Source organism: Lithobates pipiens, unplaced genomic scaffold (assembly GCF_037356315.1).
Source record: "Lithobates pipiens isolate NorthernLeopardFrog02 unplaced genomic scaffold, aLitPip1_a1.2 Scaffold_3, whole genome shotgun sequence".
In the NCBI taxonomy this organism is placed as follows: Eukaryota; Metazoa; Chordata; class Amphibia; order Anura; family Ranidae; genus Lithobates; species Lithobates pipiens.
In genome coordinates, this window is record NW_027507790.1 from 66,361,525 (window position 1) to 66,376,352 (window position 14,828).

Genomic DNA, 14,828 nt, shown 5'->3' on the forward strand with positions numbered 1-14,828 from the left:
ACTGATGACAGATGGCACTGATACGTGGCAATGATGACATGTGGCACTGATGACAGATGGCACTTATACATGGCACTGATGACACGTGGCACTAATACGTGACACTGATGACAGATGGCACTAATACGTGGCACTGATGACAGATGGCACTAATACGTGGCACCGATGATAGATGGCACAAATACGTGGCACTGATGACAGATGGCACTGATAAGTGGCATTGATGACACGTGACACTGACAACAGATGGCACGTGACACTGACAGGTGGCACTGATGACAAATGGCACTGATATGTGGCACTGATAACAGACAACACTAATATGTGGCACTGATGACAGATGGCACTATGTGTCACTGATGACACGTGGCACTGATGACAGATGGCACTTATACGTGGCACTGATTACAGATGGCACTGGGGACAAATGGCACTGACAACAGGTGGCACTGGGGACAGATAGCACTAACAGGTGGCACTGGGGACAGATAGCACTAACAGGTGGCACTGGGGGCAGGTAGCACTGGGGAGGATGGCACTGGATGAGGATGGCACTGGGCGAGGATGGCACTGGGGTGGATGGCACTGGGGAGGATGGCACTGGGGAGGATGGCACTTTTTTTTACTTTTTTCCACTTACGGCCGCTGCAGCCGTTCATCTCTCCCCTCTCACACGCTGTCTGTGTGAGGAGGGAGAGCGGTGCTGAAAGATGATCTCATATGTTTACATATGAGATCATCTCCCATTGGACACGCCGATCGTGCTGTAAAAGGCCGCTGTGATTGGCCGTTTACAGCGATCTGTGTTTGCCTGTCTCCAAAGGACACGGCAAACACAAAACTTCCCCGATGCGCGCGTGGCGGCGCCCATTGCGAAAGTAAACACGAGGACGGCCTCGTGCGGGAGCTTCCACGTGCAGTGTCACTGGAGCACAGGAGGACCACCGGGAAGTCTCTATTGAGCGCCGTGTGTAAGCCGAAGCTGGAGCCTCGGTAAGCCTCATGCAGATGTCGGCTGTGTGTCTCCGGGTGGGAGTGGTCCAGGGCTTTCAAACTGGGGAGCCGCCCACAAACTAATTGGCCAGACAGCCGCTGGGTGGAGGGGGAGACGAGCGGGGCTTCGATCCCCCGCATCGCTGGACCCTAGGATAGGTAAGTGTCAGATTATTAAAAGTCAGCAGCTGCAGTTTTTGTAGCTGCTGACTTTTAATTAATTTATTTTTTTAAGCGAAACACTGCTTTAAGCCCCGGACCATTTGGCTGGCCAAAGACCAGAGCACTTTTTGCGATTTGTCACTTTAACTGACAATTGCCCGGTCATGCGACGTGGCTCCTAAACAAAAATGATATTCTTTTTTTCCCTTACAAACAGAGCTTTCATTTGGTGGTATTTGATCACTTCTGTGGTTTTATTTTTTGTGCTATAAACATAAAAAGAGCGAAAATGTTGAAAAAAAAAAATTTTTTTACTTTTTGCTATAATAAATATACAGAAAATATATAAAAAAAACTATTTTTTTCCCTTAATTTAGGCTGATACGTATTCTTCTACATAATTTTGGAAAAAATTGCAATAAAAAAAATTGCAATAAGCATTTATTGATTGGTTTGCGCAAAAGTAAATTTGTCTACAAACTAACTGTAGGGGGGTGGGTTACGTGTGTCACGACACTGATCACAGCTCCCGATGACAGGGAGCAGTGTCAGGCGTTTTATCCTCTCTGTGAGATGATCGTGGGTATCCCCGCGGACATCGAGTCCGCGGGACCCGTGATCACACTCACGGAGCTCACAGCAGGGTCGCACGCATGCCGACGGCAGCATGCGACCACATGGCGGCAAATTTAAAGGGACGTACTTGTACTCCCATTTGCCTGTCTGTGTCATTCAGCCGACGTAAATGTTCCTGTGGCGGTTGGGAATCGGTTAAGGTAGGCTAAGTTTCTATTTTACAGTGACGTTTGTTTTAGGATAATTTTCTACATTTCCTTACTATTTAGTTAGGCCTTGCTAGTTAAAGTGGTTTTAACCCAAAAAAAAAAAAGCACCTCCATTATCCTGCTGCTCTCCTCTCCCTCCCTCCCTCCTTGCCTGTCAGCTCCGTGTGTGTTTTTTGTGAGCTGCCCCTCTCCTCCTGGTGCTATTAATAGTAAAGTAAAGTTACCGTATTTATCAGCGTATAACCTGCACCCCAAGTTTAGGAGGGAGTTTGAAAGAAAAAAAACTTTTAGGAGGGAAGTTTAACCACTTTAGGACTGCCGCATGTAACGATACGTTGGCACAATGGCACGGACAGGCACAAGCACGTACCCGTACGTGCCTGCCTTCCAGCGGGTGGGGGGTCCGATCAGACCCCCTCCCGCTGGCTGCGGCGGTCCGTTTCGCTTCAGGAGCGATCTGGGATGAGGGGATGGCCGTTGGTTTCTGGCCACCCCCTCTCAATCGCTCCTGGTGAATGAGAAGCTTCCCCTGTCTGTGTAGTATAAACACAGGCAGGAGGAAGTGATATCACTCTCCTCGGGGCGGTCTTTTTGACCGGACTGCGAGGAGAGAAGACATAGTAAGTGCACCAACACTACACTGACATGTAGGTACACATAGGCACACTGTCACCCCCTGATCACCCCCCCCCCCCCCCCCGCCCCAGTCACAGTGTCACTGATTGCAGTGATCATTTATTTACTGATCACTGCATTTAGTGTCAGTTGTGACTGTAAAAACTGTCAGGGCAGTTAGTGTTAGGTCCAGGGTAGCCCCCTACCCCCCCAATAAAGGTTTAACCCCCTGATTGCCCCTAGAGTTAACCCTTTCCCCAGCGATCACCGTATAAGTGTCACTGGTGAGGCTGGTTAGCCAGTTAGTTATTTAGGTTCCCTGTCAGGTTTTTATATTGCGTCGGGACCCCCATATACTACCTAATAAAGGTTTTAACCCCCTGATTGCCCCTAGAGTTAACCCTTTCAACCCTTTTTGCCAGTGTCACTAAGCAATCGTTTTTCTGATTGCTGCATTAGTGTCACTGGTGCCGCTAGGTAGCTAGTTATTTTTTAGGTTCACCGCAAGGTTTTTATAGCATTAGGTACCCCCATATACTACCTAATAAAGGTTTTAACCCCCTGATTGCCCCTAGAGTTAACCCTTTCACCAGCGATCACTGTATAAGTGTCACTGGTGACGCTGGTTAGTTAATTCGTTATTTAGGTTCCCCATCAGGTTTTTATATAGCGTCAGGGACCCCCATATACTACCTAATAAAGGTTTTAACCCCCTGATTGTCCCCAGGTAACCCTTTCACCCCCTTTTGCCAGTGTCACTAAGCGATCGTTTTTCTGATCGCTGCATTAGTGTCACTGGTGCCGCTAGGTAGCTAGTTATTTTTTAGGTTCACCGCCAGGTTTTTATAGTGTTAGGCACCCCCATATACTACCTAATAAAGGTTTTAACCCCCTGATTGCCCCTAGTTAACCCTTTCACCAGTGATCACCATATAAGTGTTACGGGTGACGCTGGTTAGTTAGTTTGCTTTTTATAGCATCAGGGCACCCACCATTTATTACCCAATAAAGGTTTAACTGATCACCCGGCGGGTGATATCAATTAGGTTTTAGGGTCAGATAGGGACTGCGTCAACCCAAGCAGCGCTAGGTTAGTGCCAGTACCGCTAACACCCATGCGCAAAGCATACACCTCCCGTAGTGGTATAGTATCTGAACAGATCAATATCTGATCTGATCAGATCTATACTAGCGTCCCCAGCAGTTTAGGGTTCCAAAAAAAAACATTGTTAGCGGGATCAGCCCAGATACCTGCTAGCACCTGCGTTTTGTCCCTCCGCCTAGCCCACCCAAGTGCAGTATCGATCGATCACTGTCACTTACAAAACACTAAACACATAACTGCAGCGTTTGCAGAGTCAGGCCTGATCCCTGCGATCGCTAACAGTTTTTTTGGTAGCGTTTTATATTTAAATCCTGAAGGCGGTGCTTGGTTTTCGGGGTCCCATACGCGGCTAGGCTCCCAAAAAGTCCCCCACATGTGGTGTCCTCGTACTCAGGAGAAGCAGCAGAATTTATTTTGGGGTGTAATTTCACATATACCCAAAGCATGTGTGAGCAATATATCATTTAGTGACAACTTTGTGCAAAAAAAAAAAAGTTTGTAATATTTCCGCAACTTGCGGCAAAATATAAAATATTCCATGGACTCAACATGCCTCTGAGTAAATAGCTTGGGGTGTCTACTTAACAAAATGGGGTCATTTGGGGGGTTTTTGTACTATTTTGGCATTTTATGGCCTTCGAAACTGTGATAGGTAGTGAGGAGTGAAATCAAAAAATTGCACCCTTATGCCGCGTACACACGTAGCCAACTATCCGGCGGACTTAGTCTGACGGACTTCCCGCTGGACTGTCCGCCGGACTTTCCGAACGAGCTACTTGCCCACACATGGCACTTTTTCAGCAGACTAATACGGTGTACTTTTGAAATGAACGGACTCACCCACACATGCTCATTTTGAGCGCGTATCCAGGTAGCCAGGACCAGCGAAGGAGGCGTCGCTGGCCCCCGTCACCTGGTATGGACTTAAAGGGGAATCCCATCCCAAAAAAGTGGCAAGAGCCGGAGGCACCTACGATATGGGAGTGGGTGGACGCCGTAGAAGGGATATACAAGATGGAATGTTTGGAGGACAGCTCGGTGGGCAGGAGCAATAAACACACGCTGGAGAAATGGAATAGCTGGCAAGAATTTAAAAGGAGTTGGAGTACCTCAGAAGGATTAAGGGTATAGACCCAAACGGGTATAGACATGAGTAATTGGCAAGTTAAAAAATGATCTACTAGGTAGGATGGGGGTGGGGGGGGTTATAGGGGGCGGGAGGTGGAGGGGATTGGTGGGTAAGGGAGATGTCGACTAGATAAATGTGGGAATATATTAAGCCACGTGAGCTTTTGGATCTAGCATATCATAGATATATGCAAAAAAAAAAAAAAAAACAGCCACCATGATGTAAAGCGATGAGAGGTAACCTGAGCAATCAGCGGATATGAGGACTTGGTTTTCCTTGGAGATCACTGGTTTTACTGAGTTGGCAAAAAAAAAAAGAAAAAAAAGGGGAATCCCTACGCCGAAAAATCGGCGTGGGGTCCCCCCCTAGGTCCACATCAGACCCTTGTCTGAGCACGCTACCCGGCCGGCCAGAAAAGGGGGTGGGGACGAGCGAGTGAGCGCCCCCCCCCCCCCCCCGAGCCGTACCAGGCTGCGTGCCCCCCCACCCCAAAGCACCTTGACCCCATGTTGATGAGGACAAGGGCCTCTTCCCGACAACCCTGGCCGTTGGTTGTCGGGGGCAGGGGGGGCTGCTCGGAATCCGGGAGCCCCCTTTAATAAGGGGGCCCCCGGATACCGGCCCCCCCACCCTATGTGAATGAGTATGGGGTACAATGTACCCCTACCCATTCACCTGTGGAAAAAAGTAAGAATAAAACAACACACAAGGGTTAAAATAGTTTATTGCACAGCTCCAGGGGTCTTCTGTCCGTCTTCGGGGGTCTTCTCGCCGGACTCCTCCGCTATCTTCTGCTAGCTCTTTTACTAGCGGAGGAGCCTGGCTTTCTTCGCTGCCACCGCCCTCTTCTTCCGACTTCGAGGGTCTTGTCCCCTTCTGGGACTGTGACACCATAATGGGTGGGGACATCATCCGGTGATGTCCCTATATAAGTCGCCGCTCGTCCGGTCCCCGTCATTGTGAGCGGAGGGAGTGACGAGTCAACATCTGAAGAGAAGAGAAGAAAAGAAGAGCAGAAGAACAGAAGGCAGCGACGACGACGACGGCGACAGAAGAACCGAAGTGGGGGACAAGACCCCCGAAGTCGGAAGAAGAGGCCGGTGGTGAGGAAGACAGCCGGGCTCCTCCGCTAGTAAAAGAGCTAGAAGAAGATAGCGGAGGAGTCCGGCGAGAAGACCCCCGAAGACGGAAGACCCCCGGAGCTGTGCAATATCTCTTTATCTTCCGATAAGCCCCCCGCCAGCAGACCCCGACAACCAACGGCCAGGGTTGTCGGGAAGAGGCCCTTGTCCTCATCAACATGGGGACAAGGTGCTTTGCGGTGGTTGGGCCGCGCGGCCCCCCCTTCCCCAGACCCCGACAACCAACGGCCAGGGTTGTCGGGAAGAGGCCCTTGTCCTCATCAACATGGGGACAAGGTGCTTTGCGGTGGTTGGGCTCGCTCGTCCCCCCCTTTCCTGGCCGGCCGGGTAGCGTGCTCGGACAAGGGTCTGATGTGGACCTGGGGGGACCCCCACGCTGATTTTTTTCGGCGTTGGGGTTCCCCTTTAAGTCCATACCAGATGGCGGGGTCAGCGACGTCTCCTTCGCGGGCCCCGCCTACCTGGAGACCCGCTCAAAATGAGCGGACTTTTCTCCGGGCGGGAAAAGTCAGTTCATTTCAAAAGTACGGCGCTCTGGCATACGCATGGCCGGATTGTCCGCCGAAATGCGAGTCCGGCGGGAAGATTGGAGTGCAAAACTACTTTCTAAGTCCGCCGTACTTTCGGGTCAAAAAAGTCTGCCGCAGGCTACACATGGGGGGATTGTCCGGCGGACTTGAGTTTGCCGGACTTTTTGTTTGATCGTGTGTACGCGCCATTAGGCTGACAATTGGTCCGGGGCTTAAGTGGTTAAGGGAAAAAACTTACATTTAAATGCCCATCAATGCAGCCTTATCAGGGCCATTTGCAGCCCTGCATTGCAGCCTTGTCAGTCATTTGCAGCCTTGTCAGTCTTTTGTAGCCTTGCATTGCAGCCTTCCATTGCAGCCTTGCATATCATTTGCAGCCTTGCATGTCATTTGCAGCCTTCTATTGCAGCCTTGCATGTCATTTGCAGCCTTCCATTGCAGCCTTGCATGTCATTTGCAGCCTTCCATTACAGCCATGTCCATCATTTGCAGCCTTGTCAGTTTCTTTTGCAGGCTTTCCCTTTAAAAATGGCACCGCCGAGATACAGTGTGGATGTCCTGTGTATCTCGGCCGCGCTCGGTAGCTCTCAGTCGTTCTCGGCTATTTCCGGCCGCACTGGGCCGTTCTCGGCGGCTTTCGCCGAAGATAGCCGAAAACTGCAGAGAACGGCAGAAAAAGCAGAGAAGCTGGCAATCGGCGGGGGATCGGTGTATAACACGCACCCACAATTTTCCCCTGATTTTAAATACGGTAAATAAATATTACTGCCAGCCCCTCTAGCCATCCTACACTGTGTAAGTGTTAGCCCTTGTACACACGGTCGGAGATTCTGACAACCAAATCCGTCGGATATTGTCCGTCGGATTTTGTCCGACGGATTTTGTCCGAAACTGTTGCATACACACGGTCGGACAAAGATGTCGGAAAATCCGACGTGATGACGTTATTTCGTTACAACGGGACTACGTTCATGCTAGTAGCCAATAGCTTTGGTGTAGGAATTTGATCTGAGCATGCGTGGCACTTTGTCCAATCGGAATTCTCTACACATGATCGGAGTATGTCCGATCAGAGCATTTTGTTGGAAAATTTTACCAACAAGTTGGAAAACTTGGTCCGTCGGATACTCCGACGGAAACAGTCCGATGTAGACCACACACAGTCGGAATATCCGACAAAATGGTCCGATCGGACACTATCCGGTCGGAATCTCCGACCGTGTGTACAAGGGTTTAGTGTAAAACCATGCCTCTAAATACCTTATCTCCGATCTGTTCTGGCCAGTTACATGACCTCCGGCCGTTCTCCTCCAATCTAAAGGCTACAGTGGGAGGGGCTGAGCGGACAGCACATCGGTCACGTGATTTCCCCAGCTGACGTCAGAGGGGGCCTTGGCCCCTCACGCTGTAGCCCTTAGATTAAAGGAGGAGAGTGGCTGGAGGTCATGTGACTGGCCAGAAAAGATCGCAGATAAGGTATTTAGAGGCATGGTTTTACACTAACACTTACACAATGAAGGATGGCTTCATAAAACAGAGGGGCTGGCAGTGATTTTGTTTTTTAAAATGACTTTAATTTGTACAGGTAGATCTCCACATCTCAAAGTTTGCCTACCCCTGGTCTAGGGGTTTCTTTTTTGTGATTTATTGCTGATAAAACTTGTAACAGGAGAGGGGTTGGGATACTCCAAAACGGTTTGTAATTAGCTAGTGTGACAGTCTTCTCCTTAAGCAACTGTGAATACGGGACAGCCTAAGGCTTCACAGTTGGGGACCATGAGGCAAGTCTCTTTGGCATCTGGTTACCTTGCACAACTGCACAGCTTTTGGTACACAGTGCAATCTCAGGAACACTGCACAGTACAGGACACTACTGAGGATGGAGAAAGACCAGTATCTGAGATCCTATGAGAGCTGTCTCAATTTAAGCTAGCTCTGGCACTTATATCCCAAAAGCACACAGTCAATAGGAATCAATTCAGGATCATTACTCACAAGTCCCTAGGACAGCTGCCACCTTCAAGCTTCCTCCGGACACAATCCAGTGAGTGGGACAATCCTTTTCTAGACCAGATCCCTTTGGTTGAAGTCCAACAGCCAGATCCAAATCACTTCTATGTCCCAGCTGTGCCACCACTGAGACCTTACAGAACAGCAGAAAAGTCCACAGACTGCCTCAGGGGCAATAGTCCCCTGAGGCTGGGAACTCTCCTCCCAGGTGATAAACGATCTCTCCAGAGCTTCATACTATTTATCAGCTTCTGCTGCCCCTGTCTGGGCACACCTTAACCAGGGGTTACTCAGGCTGGTTATTTGATTTCTCCCTCCCTAAGCTCTAGAACCTTTTTCTAGAGGCAGGAAGAAGAAATCAAAACTCAGTCTGTAAAACCCTGAACAGACCAGACCTATCCAATGCTAGGAGGGTGCTACATCCACCCACCCCTAAAAATAGGCCATGTGCTGTCCTCATGGGCCAAGCAAAATGATAAAAATGCTCTTGTCTCCAAGAGTGAAGTATTCTACAATAAAATAGGGGATTTGGAGAGGGAAGAATAAAAGTGAAACAATATGTATGTGGCATTCCACACAGTAAACATTCCTTGGTTAACTACTTCAATAATGTGCACTTGTAACCCCTTCCTGCCCAAGCCATTTTTCAGCTTTCAGCGCTGTCACATTTTGAATAACAATTACGCGGTCATGCTACACTGTAACCATTTGAAATTTTTATAATTTTCTTCGCACAAATAGAGCTTTCTTTTGGTGTTATTTAATCACTTCTGGGGTTTTTATTTTTTCCTAAAAAAAAGTCTGAACGTTTTGAAAAAAAATGTTTTTCATAGTTTCTGGCAGTAAATTTTGTAAATAAGTAATTTTTCTCCTTCACTCATGGTCACTGATGAGGTGGCACTAATGTGCACTGATAGGCTGCACTGATGGGCACTGATGAGGTGGCACTTATGGGCACTGATTAGGTGGCACTGATGAGGAGGCCCAAATATGCTGCACTTATGGGCACTGATAGGTGACACTGGTGGGTGGCACTGATTAGTACTGATAGGCAGCACTGGTGGGCACAGATAGGTGACACGGATATGCGGCCCTGATGGGCATTGATGGGTGGCATTGATGGGCAGCAGTGATAGGTATTGATGGGCAGCAGTGGTGGGCAACAGTGATAGCCAGCACTGACTGGCATCACTAATGGGAACTGATTGCTTACACTTGTGGGCACTGTTTGCTGGCACTGGTGGGCACTCACTGCTGGCAATGGTGGGCACTCTGCTAGCACTGTGGCAACTTAATTGTCATCAGGGCGCTGATTATCAGTGCCCTGATTACATGCCTAGATGGTCTCTGTGAAGAGATCCCGCTGAGCGGCTGTCCTATCCTCACACTCTGTCAGTGTGAGGTGAGGAGAGTCGATTACCAGCATCTCTGTGTTTACATGTGACCAGCTGTGATTGGACACAGCCGATCACATGGTTAAAGAGCCGTGCTGTGTCCTAGCAAAACGCTGCAATGGTGGGCAGGCGGCAAGTGGTTAAGGTATAATAAACTTACATTAACTTTAAAGGAGACTGTCACTAAGTCAGATTAAAAATCTTGTACAACATATATACGTATATAAATACAGCCTATCTGGGTAGAGCTCTACTGCTGGCTATTAATAAATGATTAGTGCATCAATAAACAATAATATTAGTGCATTTAGAAGATTATCCGTAGAGCAAGTCTCTTGTCACTATTCACCTACAAAAGAACAGGGTTAGGTGAGCAGCGTAGATATTACAATTCAGGGTTGGAGCATTATCTCTGCAATTATGATAATAATCCTCCAACAAATCAACAGGATATAACACTCTATAAGCATGAGAGTTTGTGTTTAGAATCCATAAACTAGTATTGGCACGCTACATTTTTGGCAGGAGATATTCTGTAGAAGACAAATACGAAACTGGGAGGCTAGCAGAGATAAATGCTAATACCCTAATCAATATTCCCACTACAGACTGCTGAGGCCTGAGGGTCATATACCAAAGGGCCAAATGCAGCCCTTGGGCCACAGGTTGAGCACCAGGGCTATAGACTGTGCATAGTGCTTAGGTCTCCCTCATATTATATTCCCTGTAGGTTAAATTGTGCTAGACTAGAGTGTTAGGCTATTTTCTGTATTGGTGAATGTTAATGCTCACAGTCAAATGTTCCTATGGCCATTTTTCTCTTTTAGGATTGAATGCTACATTTGCCCAGCGAAAGGCAACAAAGAAACTAATACACACATGTTACAAATATTACATTTGTGAAGTGATTTTTAATAAACAGACCCCAAAGTGTAACAGTGAATTCCTACAACAAGTGTCAATAGGAGCACCTTGGTAAGGGTTTAAAAAAATAAAATAAAAATCAACATAGCTAACTGCTTAATGTAGAAGGTTTAATGAAAACCCTGACTGTCCGTTCAGTACAAAGTTTTCCTATGTAATTAGATTTCACACACACACACACACACACACACACACACGAGAACATTAAGAATCAAAATGAAGAAATGAGTGTTAATAGTTTATTTTCATCAATTAACAAAATGTAAAGTAAATGAATGGAAGAAAAATACAAATCAAATCTATGATTTATGCTGTGACCACCCTTTGCCTTCAAACAGCATACATTTTTCTAGGTACACTACTGTGGATGTAGACTGCCTCACATCCTTCTGTCTCTTCATGTAATCCTAGACAGACTTAATGATGTGGAGATTAGGGCTCTGTGGGGGCTGAACCATCACTTCCAGGACTCCTTGTACCTCTTTACGCTGCAGATAGTTCTTAATGACATTGGCTGCTGCAGAACAAATTTGGGGCCAATCACACGCCTCCCTGATGGTATGGCATGATGAACAAGTATCTGCCTGCATTTCTCAGCATTGAGAACACCATTGATCCTGACCAAATCTCACAACTCCATTTGCAGAAATGCAGACCCAAACTTACAAGGAACCTCCACTATGCTTCACTGTTGTCTGTAGACACTCATTATTGTACCTCTTATATTTCACATTTTGACTCATCAGTCCAGAGCACCTGCTTCCATTTTTCTGCACCCCAGTTCCTATGTTTTCATGCATAGTTGAGTCACTTAGCCTTGTTTCCATGTTGGAGGGGATTGCATTTTGGCCACAATTCTTCCATGAAGACCACTAGTAGATGGGTGTACCTAGGTCCCACTGGTTTCCAGTTTTCTTTGTAGGCATATTTCCAGTATACCTTAAAGTGGTTCTACAGGGTCAAGTTTTTTTTACTTTCATGCATTCTATGCATGCACACACCTTCTGTGTGTAGCAGTCATCCCCCCCCCCAGCCCCCCTAATGCTTACCTGAGCCTCATCTTCCTCTAGGGCTGTGCACGAGAGCCTCGACTCTCCGGAGACTCTGCCTCCCCAGTGAGCCAATGAGGAGAGAGGGGTGGGACAATGTGGCTCTGTGTGTGAATTGGCAAGCTGCTTGCTCTGGGGGCACTCAGCAGGAGGGAGGGGCCAGGAGCGCCAGCAGGGGACCTGAGAAGAGGAGGATCAGGGCAGGTTTGCCTGCATAGAGCAGGTAAGTATGGCATGTTTATTATTTTAAAAATACAAAACTTTAAATCACTTAAGACTTGTCAGTAGATTTTACTTTTCTGTAAGAGTAAATATAAATAAACCATAGAAGAATAAACCCAAAAAAGAAAGTAGCAAGGACAGCTCTCATATAACTCAATCTGTTTTTATATTGGCCTCCTGTTATCCTCTTTTACATTACCTAGGGTTGTCATTCTAAAGCCCGATACACACTATCAGATTTTCTGCTGAGTTTTTCCTTCAGATTTACCAAAACCATATAATATGAGGTCAGTTTGTATACAATCAGGCAGGCCCTTGCACTACATGGTTTTGGTAAATCTGAAGACAAAAATCAGCAGAAAATCTGATAGTGTGTATGGGGCTTTACAAGAGAGCACAATAATGACATTATTAGCAAGCTGCTAAATCTACACTACCCAATTGCAAGTTGGAGTGGTCCTTGACCAAGCTGTATTTTTTTTATTTTTTTTTACTCTACTGGATGAAAGTAAAGTCGCAGAACTGACTATGCTGTCAGGCAAGCATGCCTACATATTGTTTGCACGGGTAACGCAATTTATTTGCATATATTTCTCTTTTTTCTTTCCTTTCTTTTTCTCAATGCAGGAGGGTCTAATGGGCCAAAAGCCAAGTGATATAGAGCATTTGCTTAAACAGTCCCAGAAGGAGCTGCTGTGGCTGCAGAGACAACTGTCATTTATCTCCAACAGTGGTACACCCTGCATCTTATCCACCAACAAGGTAAAGACCAGCATATGTGGCATCCATCACATAATAGAGGAAAAAAATGTGTGCAAGCTCTCAGAGCTTTCTTGCAAGCATTATAATGCATGTGCGTACTAATAGTAAACAGTTCTGCTGACTTTGACATTCATGTCACAATAATTTATATTGCTTTAGGTGTACAATTTATTGCATCCATATATCAGGATTGCTAACAATGGTCTCAGAGGGAATACGAAGTTTGATCTACAGCTAGAATAAATTGCACTGTGATTGCTTACAGTATATTCTAGGTTATTAACATCTCTGTGAGAGATCTACTCTACCTTACTTATTTTCTTCTCTAGATCATATAAATTAATTACTGATAGTTGGAACAGAGGACATTCACTGATGTGATGATGTAATGGCATGGATGTACCACTTCTCCTTTTCTCTGTCTCCTATGGTAGACTCAACGTCTAATGTATTTATAGTTTTCTTCCTTTCTTATTGTTGATGTCTTTTCATTTTCAATGAATGGATTTGCATTTTTATAGGAATGACATTACAGTCGGTACACTGTGTACATACTCAGCTTCTGCGCTGGCAAGAAAAGGCTTCATATCCTTCTTGCATTTATAGCAGCTGTGACCACAAACAATGCACATAATTAATTAGCTTTGACCAGTCTCCCATAAAGTAACATTAAACGGTTGTAGCTGCATGCTAAGGATACTTTACAGACTTTGGAGCTTTCCTCCATGTTTTTAGATCATTTCTGTAGTGTTCAGTTCAACCATAGTTATTATTACCATTGAGTAGAGAAAATGTTGACTTACCTCCTTCCATCCCCATTTTGTTACCATCCAGACAATGAATTACAGATTCACAAATCTATTGTACTGTTATTAATAATGCCCACACTGAAGTTTTGAATAGGGAATGTTTAGGCAATGCTTGCTGAGAATTACATGTCTATAAGAGTAGTAAAATAGAGCAATGACTGTGTTCACCCCAAAATAGTTTTTCGGCTGGGTGGCAGGCATGTGTGGATTTAATACAATGAGATTGTTACATGGGTAGACAAAATAACAGATGCAGTGTCTATAAGAAAAAATGTATGTAGTCAACACAAAGCTGCCATTCTGTGTGCATTTACTCTGCTGCCCTCACATGTCCGGCCTTCCCTGTTCCTCTATATCTTACCGCCTATTCCCAGGGCCGTCTTAATAGCATCATGGGCCCCTGGGGAAAAAGTAATGCACCGGGGCTAGGGGCCCCAATTTACACGCCTACTCAATAATTAGTTGATAGAATTAAACATATATTTATCATAGCTCTCAACTGTCCCTGATTTCGAGGGACTGTCCCTGATTTGGAGCAATGTCCCTCATTCCTCCTCATTTGTCCCTCATTTTGGTCTGATCTATATAGTTGTATATAAAATGCACTTTTTATCTTTCAAAAAGTGTTTCCCAGCGCTAAACCTTTCATCTAAATTCTAAATTGCTGCATTTTTAATTTTTAAAAAGTAATATAAAGGAATAGTAGCCCTTGTGGATTGAATTAACCTTTTGTTTTTGGTTACTTCTCCCTTTAAGGGAGTGTGGCAGGGGGCATGCCTTATGCCTACATACGTTTGCTAGTAGGTGTCCCTCATTCCCATCTCAAAATGTTGGGAGGTATGTATTTATTAGTACTTTCGATAAAATGGATTTTAAACAATATAAAAAGCATTTGATAAATCAAAGACTCATCAACACAAATAGCACAGTACAGGGGTGGAGGCAGAAGGGCACAATACAGGGGTGGAGGCAGAAGGGCACAGTACAGGGGGGGTCAGGAGGGCACAATACTGGGACCAGGATGCTGCTCAGGAAATGGTCATTCTGGGACAGTTTAGTAAAAAGCTTGACTGGTCTGGCAAATCCGGGACACTTGGTATGTATGATATAATGCAAGATTATCATTGGGCCCCCTATGCACCTGGGGCCCCTGGGCAGTGTCCAGGCATTAAGACAGCCCTGCCTATTCCGTGTCCC

The 14,828-nt window shown here is 46.2% G+C and overlaps 1 protein-coding gene across 23 annotated transcripts in view; it reads left to right on the plus strand.

Annotated features, from left to right (window-relative positions):
- The window catches only part of RIMBP2 (RIMS binding protein 2), a 777,506-nt gene that overhangs the window by 217,315 nt on the left and 545,363 nt on the right, over nucleotides 1–14,828 (plus strand). For all 23 annotated transcript variants that reach the window (XM_077461782.1, XM_077461787.1, XM_077461794.1 and 20 more), the window contains one exon: nucleotides 12,688–12,822. In XM_077461782.1, coding sequence (XP_077317908.1) covers nucleotides 12,688–12,822 — 135 coding nt within the window. The remainder of the gene's footprint in view (nucleotides 1–12,687; nucleotides 12,823–14,828) is intronic.